This window comes from Lithobates pipiens, unplaced genomic scaffold, assembly GCF_037356315.1.
Source record: "Lithobates pipiens isolate NorthernLeopardFrog02 unplaced genomic scaffold, aLitPip1_a1.2 Scaffold_27, whole genome shotgun sequence".
In the NCBI taxonomy this organism is placed as follows: domain Eukaryota; kingdom Metazoa; phylum Chordata; class Amphibia; order Anura; family Ranidae; genus Lithobates; species Lithobates pipiens.
The window spans coordinates 214207724-214222181 of NW_027507788.1; the positions used below are offsets into that span (position 1 = coordinate 214207724).

Consider the following 14458-nt stretch of genomic DNA (forward strand, 5'->3'; position numbering starts at 1 on the left):
CATCTTTCCCTCAACTCTGACCAGTTTCCCAGTCCTGACTGCTGAAAAACATCCCGTAGCATGATGCTGCCACCACCATGTTTCACAGTGGGTATGGTGTTCTGATGGTGATGTGTTGTGTTGGGTTTGCGCCAGACTTAGCGTTTTCTTTGATGGCCAAAAAGTTCAATTGTAGTCTCATCATATCAGAGCACCTTCCTCCATACATCAGACCAGATCACCTTCCTCCATACATCAGACCAGATCACCTTCCTCCATACATCAGACCAGATCACCTTCCTCCATACATCAGACCAGATCACCTTCCGCTATACATCAGACCAGATCACCTTCCTCCATACATCAGACCAGAGCACCTTCCTCCATACATCAGAGCAGAGCACCTTCCTCCATACATCAGAGCAGAGCACCTTCCTCCATACATCAGACCAGATCACCTTCCTCCATACATCAGATCAGATCACCTTCCTCCATACATCAGACCAGATCACCTTCCTCCATACATCAGAGCAGATCACCTTCCTCCATACATCAGAGCAGATCACCTTCCTCCATACATCAGAGCAGATCACCTTCCTCCATACATCAGAGCAGATCACCTTCCACCATACATCAGAGCAGATCACCTTCCTCCATACATCAGACCAGAGCACCTTCCTCCATACATCAGACCAGATCACCTTCCTCCATACATCAGACCAGATCACCTTCCTCCATACATCAGAGCAGATCACCTTCCACCATACATCAGACCAGATCACCTTCCTCCATACATCAGACCAGAGCACCTTCCTCCATACATCAGACCAGATCACCTTCCTCCATACATCAGACCAGATCACCTTCCTCCATACATCAGACCAGATCACCTTCCTCCATACATCAGACCAGATCACCTTCCTCCATACATCAGACCAGATCACCTTCCTCCATACATCAGACCAGATCACCTTCCTCCATACATCAGACCAGAGCACCTTCCTCCATACATCAGACCAGATCACCTTCCTCCATACATCAGACCAGATCACCTTCCTCCATACATCAGACCAGATCACCTTCCTCCATACATCAGACCAGATCACCTTCCTCCATACATCAGACCAGATCACCTTCCTCCATACATCAGACCAGATCACCTTCCTCCATACATCAGACCAGATCACCTTCCTCCATACATCAGACCAGAGCACCTTCCTCCATACATCAGACCAGATCACCTTCCTCCATACATCAGACCAGATCACCTTCCTCCATACATCAGACCAGATCACCTTCCTCCATACATCAGAGCAGAGCACCTTCCTCCATACATCAGACCAGATCACCTTCCTCTATACATCAGACCAGATCACCTTCCTCCATACATCAGAGCAGAGCACCTTCCTCCATACATCAGACCAGATCACCTTCCTCCATACATCAGACCAGATCACCTTCCTCCATACATCAGAGCAGATCACCTTCCTCCATACATCAGAGCAGATCACCTTCCTCCATACATCAGAGCAGATCACCTTCCTCCATACATCAGAGCAGAGCACCTTCCTCCATACATCAGACCAGATCACCTTCCTCCATACATCAGACCAGAGCACCTTCCTCTATACATCAGACCAGATCACCTTCCTCCATACATCAGACCAGATCACCTTCCTCCATACATCAGACCAGATCACCTTCCTCCATACATCAGAGCAGATCACCTTCCTCCATACATCAGAGCAGATCACCTTCCTCCATACATCAGAGCAGATCACCTTCCTCCATACATCAGAGCAGATCACCTTCCTCCATACATCAGAGCAGATCACCTTCCTCCATACATCAGAGCAGATCACCTTCCTCCATACATCAGAGCAGATCACCTTCCTCCATACATCAGACCAGATCACCTTCCTCCATACATCAGACCAGATCACCTTCCTCCATACATCAGAGCAGATCACCTTCCTCCATACATCAGAGCAGATCACCTTCCTCCATACATCAGAGCAGATCACCTTCCTCCATACATCAGAGCAGATCACCTTCCTCCATACATCAGAGCAGAGCACCTTCCTCCATACATCAGACCAGATCACCTTCCTCCATACATCAGACCAGATCACCTTCCTCCATACATCAGAGCAGATCACCTTCCTCCATACATCAGAGCAGATCACCTTCCTCCATACATCAGAGCAGATCACCTTCCTCCATACATCAGAGCAGATCACCTTCCTCCATACATCAGAGCAGATCACCTTCCTCCATACATCAGAGCAGATCACCTTCCTCTATACATCAGACCAGATCACCTTCCTCTATACATCAGACCAGATCACCTTCCTCCATACATCAGAGCAGATCACCTTCCTCCATACATCAGACCAGATCACCTTCCTCCATACATCAGACCAGATCACCTTCCTCCATACATCAGACCAGATCACCTTCCTCCATACATCAGACCAGATCACCTTCCTCCATACATCAGACCAGATCACCTTCCTCCATACATCAGACCAGATCACCTTCCTCCATACATCAGACCAGATCACCTTCCTCCATACATCAGACCAGATCACCTTCCTCCATACATCAGAGCAGATCACCTTCCTCCATACATCAGAGCAGATCACCTTCCTCCATACATCAGAGCAGATCACCTTCCTCCATACATCAGAGCAGATCACCTTCCTCCATACATCAGAGCAGAGCACCTTCCTCCATACATCAGACCAGATCACCTTCCTCCATACATCAGACCAGATCACCTTCCTCCATACATCAGAGCAGATCACCTTCCTCCATACATCAGAGCAGATCACCTTCCTCCATACATCAGAGCAGATCACCTTCCTCCATACATCAGAGCAGATCACCTTCCTCCATACATCAGAGCAGATCACCTTCCTCCATACATCAGAGCAGATCACCTTCCTCTATACATCAGACCAGATCACCTTCCTCTATACATCAGACCAGATCACCTTCCTCCATACATCAGAGCAGATCACCTTCCTCCATACATCAGACCAGATCACCTTCCTCCATACATCAGACCAGATCACCTTCCTCCATACATCAGACCAGATCACCTTCCTCCATACATCAGACCAGATCACCTTCCTCCATACATCAGACCAGATCACCTTCCTCCATACATCAGACCAGATCACCTTCCTCCATACATCAGACCAGATCACCTTCCTCCATACATCAGACCAGATCACCTTCCTCCATACATCAGACCAGATCACCTTCCTCCATACATCAGACCAGAGCACCTTCCTCCATACATTTTTGGGGTCTCCCACATGCCTTTTTGCAAACTCAAAACGTACCATTTTGTTTTTTGCTGACAGTAACGTCTTTCTTCTGGGCACTCTGCCATAAAGGCCAACTCTATGGAGCGTACGGCTTATTGTGGTCCTATGTACAGATATTCCAGTCTCTGCAGCTCCTCCAGGGTTACCTTAGGTCTCTGTGCTGCCTCTCTGATTAATGCCCTCCTTGCCCGCTCCGTGAGTTTTGGTGTGCGCCCGTCTCTTGGCAGGTTTGCTGTTGTACCATGTTCTTTCCATTTGGTTATGATAGATTTGCTGGTGCTCCTAGATTTGGATATATTTTTTATAACCTAACCCTGACTTGTACTTCTCAACAACATTGTCCCTTACTTGTTTGGAGAGTTCCTTGGTCTTCATGGCAGTGTTTGGTTAGTGGTGCCTCTTGCTTAGATGTTGCCGCCTCTGGGGCCTTTCATAAAGGTGTGTCTATGTAATGACAGGTCATGTGACACTTAGATTGCACACAGGAGGACATCATTTCACTAATTATGTGACTTCTGAAGGTAATTGGTTGCACCAGAGCTTTTTATGGGCTTCATAACAATGAATCAATAAATACGCACATGCCAATTATCAGTTTTTTTTATTTCTGAAAAATTAGTTTTATGTATTTTATATATTTTTCTAATTTTACTTCACCAACTTAGACTATTTGTGTTCTGATCCATCACATATAATTCAGATAAAAAAAAAAAAACATTGAACTAAAGGCTGTAATGTAACAAAATAGGTAAAAAAAGCAAAGGGTGGGTGAATACTTTTGTAAGGCACTGTACATAATGTCCATAGCCTTGCCACAGTTCTACTTCAACCTGAATGATAATTTTGTGAATTAAAGTGGAGGGCCACCCTGAAAAAAAAAAAAATACATTAAAAATTAGAAAAAAATCTGAAAAAAAAATGAGAATTTTTTTTTTTTTTTTTTTTTTTTACTTACCAGAAATGCCTGTTGCTAGGCACATCATCCTAATCTGCCTCTTCCTCCTCCGCGGAGATCTTCTGGTCTTCTCTCCTCCGTGCGGCGTCTTCTGGGTAATGGGTCGCGCTGTGTTCTGGGAACTGTGTGTCCCAGAACACAGCGTGCCCCATTCACAAAGCGCTTGCGGCTCCACTGCCCGTTTCCCTTAGCCAAAATGGCGGCGCCGGGACCCGAGACCGAGGGACGGGTCAGCCTCGGGCGGCCGAAATCGCGGGCGCCCTGGACAGGTAAGTGTGCTTATTAAAAGTCAGCAGCTACAGTCTTTGCAGCTGCTGACTTTTAATTTATTTATTTTTTTAAACCGGCCCTAATCTGATGAGGGGGAGGGGCAGCACAGAGGACCATGTGGCAGTTGCTGCATGTGAATAGACTTGTGCACAACGGAAAATTCCGTTTAGTTTCGGTTCGTTGTCATTCGTAAAATACATAATTTAGTTCTGTTATATTCGTTATGTTACGTTAATACGTTTTCGGATAATTCATTATTATTCGTAGAGTGTCGAATTCATTCGTTCGTATTCGTTGAAATTCGCTATTTATGTATGTATAGATATTCGTGATAATGATTCGTAGTTTGGAAAGTCGTTTGTTTATTGAATCTTTTAACACACACAATGACGACGTCTCTTCTCCTCGGCTCAAATACAGTACAACACCCTTCTAACTCAGTTCTCAGGAATGCGCTTTGCCAGTAATCCATCCTCCGGCACAAAATTAATTAGCTGATTGGACTATAAGATTTACTTTGAGCCGACCTTTTGTTTCATTAGATCTTTAAAGAATTACCGAATCATGTCGAAATTAATTCGTTATATTTCTTTTGTATTCGTTGTTATTCGTTATTTTTTTATTCGGACATTCGGATGCATTTGAATGTCCGAAAGATGCAAAATTCGGCCCGAATTTCGATTAGTTACGAAACAAATTGCACAAGCCTACATGTGACTGGCAATGATAATGTTTGCAAATTTCAGAGAAAGGGTTGCAGCTTTTTAAACTATAGTGGGGTTGGGTTCGTTGATGAGAGAGAAGAGTTAAAGAGTCACTCCAAGAAAAAAAATACAAACAGTTTTTTTTTTCCCTGAAAACTCCTAAAATTCTAGTTCAGGAGTTCAGTTAGGGCGGGAAACGGAAATATCTCAGAGCTACTAATCCAAAAAGCCAGACAGGGTGGGGTATTGAGTATTGACACATAGGATGCAGAACTGTGGTTTTAGAGTGTGGTCACCCGCTGTTTGCTGTGCAGGGATGGGGTGGTGGGAGTCATCAGAATGTGCTTTTCCATTACGCAACTTGTGCCAGATTTAGGGGTTTCCTGTATATCGGTTTCCACTGTCTTTAAGCTATTTGTTTAAAGTTGGCCTTTTGATATGACTTGACTGGAGATACAATAAGGTTGCATACACTATACCAGCCTTTCTCAACCTTTTCAACACAGAGGAACCCTTGAAAAATAGTTCTCGAGTCTCAGGGAACCCCTACTAAAAATGAGTAATCTACAACTCATGATACATTAGTGTGATGGTCAGTGGGAAGAATGGTCCTTACACTTGTGGTCATTGGGAAGAATGGTCCTTACACTTGTGGTCATTGGGAAGAATGGTCCTTACACTTGTGGTCATTGGGAAGAATGGTCCTTACACTTGTGGTCATTGGGAAGAATGGTCCTTACACTTGTGATCATTGGGAAGAATGGTCCTTACACTTGTGGTCATTGGGAAGAATGGTCCTTACACTTGTGGTCATTGGGAAGAATGGTCCTTACACTTGTGGTCATTGGGAAGAATGGTCCTTACACTTGTGGTCATTGGGAAGAATTCCCTATTTACAAATAGTTAAAAAGATCACTGGTGTCGGTGGGAACTTGACTGAAAGGCAGAAATTGCCCAATGCTGAAGGAACCCCTAGCAACCTCCTGGAGGAACCCTGGTTGAGAATCACTGCACTATACGGTCAAATGTTTGTGTTCTTCACAGCTTGTTGACATATCATTCCAAAACCATAGGCATTAATATGGAGTTTCCTGTTGCAGCCTCCATTCTTCTGAAAATATTAATGTACACAAATTCCCACCGACACACTTCAAAATCTTAGCCCTTGTACACACGGTCGGAGATTCCGACAACCAAATCCGTCGGATTTTGTCCGAAACTGTTGTATACACACGGTCGGACGAAGTTGTCAGAAATTCCGACGTGATGACGTTATTTCGTTACGACGGGACTACGTTCAGGCTAGTAGCCAATAGCTTTGATGAAGGAATTTGATCATGTGTGGCACTTTGTCCGATCAGAATTCTCTACACATAATCGGAGTATGTCCGATCGGAGCATTTTGTCGGAAAATATTTCCGGCAAGTTGGAAAAGTTGGTCCGACGGATATTCAGACGGAAACAGTCCGATGCAGACTACACACAGTCGGAATATCCGACAAAACGCTCCGATCGGACACATTCCGACGGAATCTCCGACCGTGTGTACAAGGGCTAAGATTTTGAAGTGTGTCGGTGGGAATTTGTGTACATTAATATCATTGGTAAAGTCAGGAATTGATGTTGGACAAAATGGCCTGGATCTCAATTGGTGTTACAATGTATCCCAGTAGGGTTGAGGTCAGGGCTCTGTGCGGGACACTCAAGTTCTTCCACACTAAACTGGTCAAACCATGTCTTAATGGAGTGGCTTTGTACACAATGCACAGTCATGATGGAACAGAAAAAGGTCTTCTCAAACTGCTTCCACAAGGTTGGAAGAGCACAATTGTCTAAAACTACTTTGTATATAGTAGTGTTAACAGTACCCTTCACTGGAGACAACCAAGCATTTGCAAAGGCATCCACATTTGGACCCTAGGTGTGAAAGGACTCTACCTACACTCAAACTATGTCAACACATGTTTTTATGGAGTTGGCTTTGTGCACAGGGCACAGGCATGCTGGAACAGAAAGATGGCCTTCCCCAAACTTTTTGCACAATTGACTAATACAACCATTCCCAACCAGGGTTCAGTTGAAGCCTAAGGTTCCACCAGAAAGTTATTGGGGGGAATTACTTGGGTTGTGGCTGGTTGACATCCCTTATGATGGCGTCTGGATAGTTCTGGATATAATGCCACTTGGCAAAGCCACCAACATTACCCCACTGGTCTTTTAGCTGTAAGGGTGATGTTCTTGCCACCACTGTAAGGGTGGAGGTCTGTGAGAAGAATCTCACAGACCTCTCTTCCCACTGACTACCAATGCAAGAGGCATTCTTTTCACAGACCTCCAATTCATTTTAGCAAGGGTTCCCTGAGACCTAAAAATTCTATCAAGGGTGCCTCTGGAGTATAAAGGTAGAGAAGGTTGGACTAATGCAGGGTTTCTTATCCAGGGTTACGTTTAACCCTGAGGTTGCTTTTTTAGCTATCTGTATCTTCCGAATGACCACAAGTGTAAGCCCTTGTACACACGGTCGGACATTCCGACAACAAAATCCATCAGATTTTTTCAGACTGATTTTGTCCGAAACTGGTGTTGCATACACACGGTTGGACAAAGTTATCGGAAAATCCGATTGCTCGTAACGTGGTGACGTTATTTGGTTACAACGGGACTACGTTCAGCCTAGTAGCCAATAGCTTTGGTCTAGGAATTTGATCTGAGCATGCGTGGCACATTGTGCGATCGGAATGCTCTACAAACGATCGGACAAAGTCCGATCGGATCATGTTGTCGTAAAATTTTTTATATCCAGCTCTCAAACTTTGTTGATCGGACATTCCGACAGAAAAAGTCAGATGGAGCCCACACACAGTCGGATTATCCGACAACGCGGTCCGATCGGACATTTTCCGTTGGAATGTCCGACCGTGTGTACAAGGGCTAAGAAGCATTCTTCCCAGTGACCATCACACTAATGAATCTTGAGTTGCAGATATAGTAATGTTTAGTGGGGGTTTTCCTGAGACCGGAAAGATATTTCAAGGGTTCCTCTGTGTTGAAAAGGTTTAGACGGGCTGAGTTAATAGGTCTTTGCATGCTGTAAAATTTACAGCAACTTTCACCAGAAACCCCTGCACTCAATAATGTCTAAGATGTCACCAAACCTTCAGCCATATAATGTATCATGAGATGTAGATATAATGTATATGAGATCATTTATGTCGGTGTGTTGGGATTGTGCATGCTGATTGTGTTAATGATAATTGTGTCTGTGTTCTGGCCACAGAGTGATCTATCCTTTGTCTGACTCCCCCTCGGTGAAGATGTCCCATTCTTCTCCGGCTGATGAAGGGACGACTTTTGAGCACCTCTGGAGTACCCTGTAAGTTTCAGTTCTGGGTTATTTGTTTTAAAATCTATTATTACTGACAGGGAAATAGACGTTGTACAAGTTCAGGGCAGGATCAAGAATGAAGTCCTAGAGGCAGAGCCATCTTTAATTGATTGATTAGACCTCCACCACACCACACCACACAACGCCATGTAATTATGCTGTACACCTCAACATCCCAAAAAACAAACAAGGGCGGGCTGAAGGGGCAGCTGCTTTGGGCCCCACAATAATGACTGGGCCTGGGGCAGTTGCCCCCTTTGCCCTGCATTAAAGACAGCCTTGCATAGAGGCGAATGACTTGGGCAACAAGCCAAAGTAGGTCATTTCATACGCTTGAGGTTTCTTTATATTAGATATTTAGGTTTTATGTTTTGTTGGCCCAGTCTGAACTGCAGGATAGTGTGGCCTTAGCTCAGTATTTAAAGTGGGGCCTGCATTAGCTGGACAGTGAAGTAAGCCAACTGTAGATTGTGTGCATGTATGATTCCTGTTTGCCCTGCAGTTAAATATCTTAACTACAGGCAGAATAAAACAAAAAGGATTCATGTATGTATGTGATATTTAAAGTAGTTATAAACCCTTAAATATACCCTGTGAAGTGACTGGCCTCAGGTGATACACAGAGATGAAAAAAAAAAATCCTCCTACATAAGTTGTACCTGTTTATCTATCAGTCTTCCCTTTTCTACATCTGCTCAAAGTGCAGAATTGTTTAAAGTTTGTCTGAGAGTTCTGAAAAAAGGGGGCAGAGAGCTGTAGTTGCACTCTGCAGGGGGAGTTCTGAGAGCCGATTGGAGGAAAAAGACACCCCCCCCCCCTCCACACCGCTCACAGGAACAGAGCTGAGGCTGTCAATCAGCTGGAGGTTCCTCCCCTGTCACCTTTTTTCTCTTGGTGTCAGGAACGCTCTTCAGAAGTGATTCATGCAGATAGCAGAGGGAGGAGGCAGCAGACAGAAATGACATGAAGGCTACATTCACACTGGGGCGGTGTGGGCGTTAGCGGTAAATAGCGGCTAGATTTAGTGTCGCTTTACCACTATTTTAGTGGCACTTTTAAGCCACTAGCGGAAAAAGGGTGAAAAGCGCCCGTGTTGCGGCTCTGTGGAAGTGTTTTGCAGGTGCTTCAGCAGCGCTGCCCATTCATTCCAATGGGCAGGGGCGGTTTAGGAGCGGTTATAAAGCGCTCCCAAACCGCCCCAAAGATGCTGCATGCAGGACTTTCTCTAGCGTCCCACAAGCGCACCGCCCCAGTGTGAAAGCACTCTGGCTTTCACACTGGGGAGGCGAGGAAGCGTTTTTTAGGCGCTATTTTTAGCGCTAAAACGCCTGAAAAACGCTTCAGTGAGAAAGTAGCCTTAGCGCTCTGGATTGAGACAAGTACGCACTGTAGAGAAATACGTTTTCATGCCTGAGGTTTACAACCACTTTAAAATTAAGGAGTTTATATAAAGCTTTGAATATGATTTTCACAAAACTATCACTGGTGGTGAATCAAACACTTTCATTTAAAACCTCCCAGGCGCTGCTTCATGCAAAGATCCAACAATGCTTCAATAACTACCATTGATTGTAAGTGCCAGCATTGAGAGAGCTCATCCTGGCTCTATATATGCATGGGAAGAAAGGGGGATAAAACACCTCACTCCAGGAAAAACAGCCTGGGTAACAAAGGAAAGTGAAAGTGGCTTCACCTCGACTCCTCCCAGGCCATGCGTCTGACGCATTTCGCCTTGCCCACAAAGCTTAGTCATAGACCCCTATGACTAAGCACCGTGGGTGCAGTGAAACATTTTAGAGCTTGGCCTTGGAGGAGTCGGGTCCCCATCTCTTTAGACCAGTGATTCTCAACTAGGGTTCCTCCAAAGCTTGCTAGGGGTTCCTTCAGCATTGGGCAATTTCTGCCTCTCAGATAAGTTCCCACTGACACCATTGATCTTTTTAGCTATCTGTAAGGAGGTAATTCTTCCCAATGACCACAAGTGTAAGGACCATTCTTCCCACTGACCACAAGTGTAAGGACCATTCTTCCCAATGACCACAAGTGTGAGGACCATTCTTCCCAATGACCACAAGTGTAAGGACCATTCTTCCCAATGACCACAAGTGTAAGGACCGTTCTTCCCAATGACCACAAGTGTAAGGACCATTCTTCCCAAAGACCACAAGTGTAAGGACCATTCTTCCCAAAGACCACAAGTGTAAGGACCATTCTTCCCACTGACCACAAGTGTAAGGACCACTCTTCCCAATGACCACAAGTGTAAGGACCATTCTTCCCACTGACCACAAGTGTAAGGACCACTCTTCCCAATGACCAAAAGTGTAAGGACCATTCTTCCCAATGACCATAACACTAATGTATCATGAGTTATAGATTTCTAATTTTTAGCAGGGGTTCCCCCGAGACTGGAGAACTATTTCAAGGGTTCCTCTGTGTTGAAAAGGTTGAGAAAGGCTGCTTTAGACGTAGGGTCTGGGTTGGACCAACCTGTAAAGTGAGTTTGATTTGGTCGTGCCCACCCATAATGTGGAAATGAGGACCATGGGCAGGATTAACAAGGGATCTGGGATGTTCCTATCTATAGGGGAAAAAAAGTTTGTCCATGGGACAGAAGAAGGTGAGGGGCAGCCTCTGTAACTGAGCCGTGGACAGCAGTTAAACCCAGCCAGGATTTGTAAACCCTTCCTATGCTATACAAAACAACATTTTTTTGGGGGGCTTTATAGATGCGCTTTAGCTTGTTGGAAATTTAATAACCAGTGTAGATTCCTGAGGACATATGGAATATCACACCTTGTTTTATCTTCTTCTGCTTTCAGGGAACCGGACAGCAACTATTTTGACCTGCCTCAGTCGACAAGCCACTCCAATACGGAGGTGACCAATCGGACAGAGGTCAACATGGACGTATACCAGATGAGGAACATGAACCAGTCAATCATGGTGGGTGTGATGTGACCTCTATACGCAATGAACAATCAATGCATTTTGCAGGGAAATGGTGCAGATTTGTTTAAACAAGAAAAAGTGTTGTGGGTCTAATTGGAAATTCAGGTGAAATTTATGGTAAAGTTGGGTCTTGGATATCGGGTTAAAGCATGTTTAGGTCTAGTGGACATGGAAAAGGAGACTTACTTACCTGATCCTCTGCACTGTTGGACCTCCCATGCTCTGGCAGTCTCAGGCCCTGACACCATCAAGGGTCTACAATGCTGTGTTGGACAAGACGACACTGAAGGACAGTCCATTACCTGAGAATGGGGTAGAGCTTTCTGCCAGGAAGCAGAGGATTTGGTAAGCTAAAATGCTTCTCCTGTCCTAGACCAGGGGTCTCCAAACTTTCTAAATAAAGGGCCATGTGAACTATCTGTCAGACCTTAGGGGGGCCAGACTGTGGCCATCAGGAGTAGAAAAGAAAATTACGTCAATGGGCAAAAACAATGCCCCATCTTTGGTGTTAGCAAGAGGAATGGTAGCCCATCCTTGGTGTCATTGGGAGGAATTGTGTCTGATGGTGTCATTGGGCCCCATTGTTGATATCATTGGGAGAAATTGTGCCCCTTCATTGGTGTCATTGGGAGAAATTGTGCCCCATCATTGGTGTCATTAGGAGAAATTGTGCCACATCATTGGTGTCATTGGGAGAAATTGTCTCCAAATGATACCAATGAATGGGCACAATTTCTCCCATTGACACCAATGAAGGGGCACAATGTCTCCAAATGATACCAATGAATGGGCACATTGTGCCCCTTCATTGGTGTCATTGGGAGAAATTGTGCCCATTCATTGGTGTCATTAGGAGAAATTGTGCCCCTTCATTGGTGTTATTAGGAGAAATTGTGCCCCATCGTTGGTGTCATTAGGAGAAATTGTACCCCCCATTGGTGTCGTTAGGCCCCATTGTTGGTGTCATTAGGTGGAATTGTGTCGGATCATCAGTGTCACTGTGCCTCATCATTGGTGTCAGTGGGAGGAATTGTGTCCCGTCGTTGGTGTAAGTGGAGGGAATTATGCCCCTTCATTGGTGTCAGTGGTGGGGATTAGGCCACATTGCTGGTATCAGTGGATGCAATAGTGCCCCAGGGGCTGGATAAAAGCAAGCAAAGGGCCACATCTGGCCCCTGGACTGCAGTTTGGAGACCTCTGCCCCAGACTTTTAACCTTTGCAGTGTGGGTATACACTCACTAGATTACTCCCTGGACATGCTAAGAGAGGCTTAGTCATTACTACTCACTTAACCACCACAGGAGGGAGCTCTTCCTTTAATTTGAACCCCCTCACATGCTCTTTTCCCCCTGATGCAGTAACTCTGAGCTCAGTGTTATAAAAGCTCTCTGCTGTGATGGTGGACGTGAACAGTAACAGCTGGGCCTCTCCTAGGAACGTCCTAGCCAGGCTTCATGAGGTATGGAAGTGGCCTACACCTATAGCAAGGGCATTAGTCCACTTTAGTCAGAGCTGCACAGTTTGCTCTTATCTACAGATGCCCCTTATCCGCATAGGGCAGTGATGGCGAACCTTGGCACCCCAGATGTTTTGGAACTACATTTCCCATGATGCTCAACTACACTGCAGAGTGCATAAGCATCATGGGAAATGTAGTTCCAAAACATCTGGGGTGCCAAGGTTCCCCATGACTGGCATAGGCAGTTTTTTGGTAAAGGTGAACTAACCCTTTAAGAGAACTACCACCAGCGTAGTGGCGTTGGGGCCATTTTAAATTCTCCAGAATACGTTTACTGATCCACCTAACATCAGGAATAAATCGGACATTAGAATTGTTGAAGCACGTTGTTGTTTTCACTCGTTTCCTGTGCTGAAAGCACTAGGCTGAGGAGTCGGACACCAAAGACTAGCGCTGTTTCTGAGCCATTGGGTCCACCTTACATGATGGTTTCCTCCAGGCCTTTGACGGGTATAAACTTCAGAACTTGACTGAGCGTGGCTGCTCAGACAGAGTCCCATTCCACTGAAAAAAATGACTTTCTTCGGCACATGTAGGCGTTGTGTTTACTCTAAGGCCTACAAAAGGCAATGAGCACCGAGGTAGGACCTTGTCCAAGCATGAACCTGGCACAGACTCCCACCGGGTAGCAAAGTATTTCTGAGATACTTGAGAAAAGTTTCTGCTTGAACACGCAGAGTTGGCACACAAATCTACCTTAGAAAAAAAAAAACTTGAGTTGTGATTTGACTCAGTATGGACATGTTGGAGGTTCAAAGCAAACATGTTCACTGCATTTTTTTTGTGTTTTATTTAAAGAATTCCATGTACATCACTTTCCAAAATTGAGATGTGCCCATGCTTTCCTTGTGAGGTCATTTGTCTCTGGCAGAAGTTAATCTTGGGGTTAATGTCAGGGCTTGAGTTTTATGGGAAGCCTAAATGATCTTTAATATCTTACTTGACATTATGTAAAGATGTTTTTCTTTTAATCAATGTGTGTCCAATAGGGAAAAAACTGAGAGTGTATCTAAGGCCTTGTTCACACGGGCATACGACAGAGTACACCCATGTGAGGGTAAACGTACAGCCAGTGAGCCAATAAGGAGAGAACAGAGGCTGAGCTGCAGCTCTATGTGTCTTTTATGGATGCCTAGAGCGGGGCTCGGGAGGGAGCACACATTAGATAATTGGGAGGGGCCAGGAGCGCCAGCGGGGGACCCAAGAAGAGGAGGATTGGGGCTGTTCTATGCAAAACCACTGCACAGAGCAGGTAAGTATGACATGGCTTTAAAAAAACAAACCAAAAAAAAAACCCAAACCTTTAATATCACTTTAAAGGCTCGTTTACACTAGGTGCATTGGGACTTTTCCAGACC

At 45.1% G+C, this 14458-nt stretch overlaps 1 protein-coding gene across 7 annotated transcripts in view; it reads left to right on the forward strand.

Moving 5' to 3' along the window:
- The window catches only part of TP73 (tumor protein p73), a 256858-nt gene that overhangs the window by 77690 nt on the left and 164710 nt on the right, over nt 1-14458 (forward strand). For all 7 annotated transcript variants that reach the window (XM_077458234.1, XM_077458233.1, XM_077458228.1 and 4 more), the window contains exons 2-3: nt 8521-8616; nt 11451-11574. In XM_077458234.1, the coding sequence (XP_077314360.1) occupies nt 8521-8616; nt 11451-11574 (220 nt within the window). The remainder of the gene's footprint in view (nt 1-8520; nt 8617-11450; nt 11575-14458) is intronic.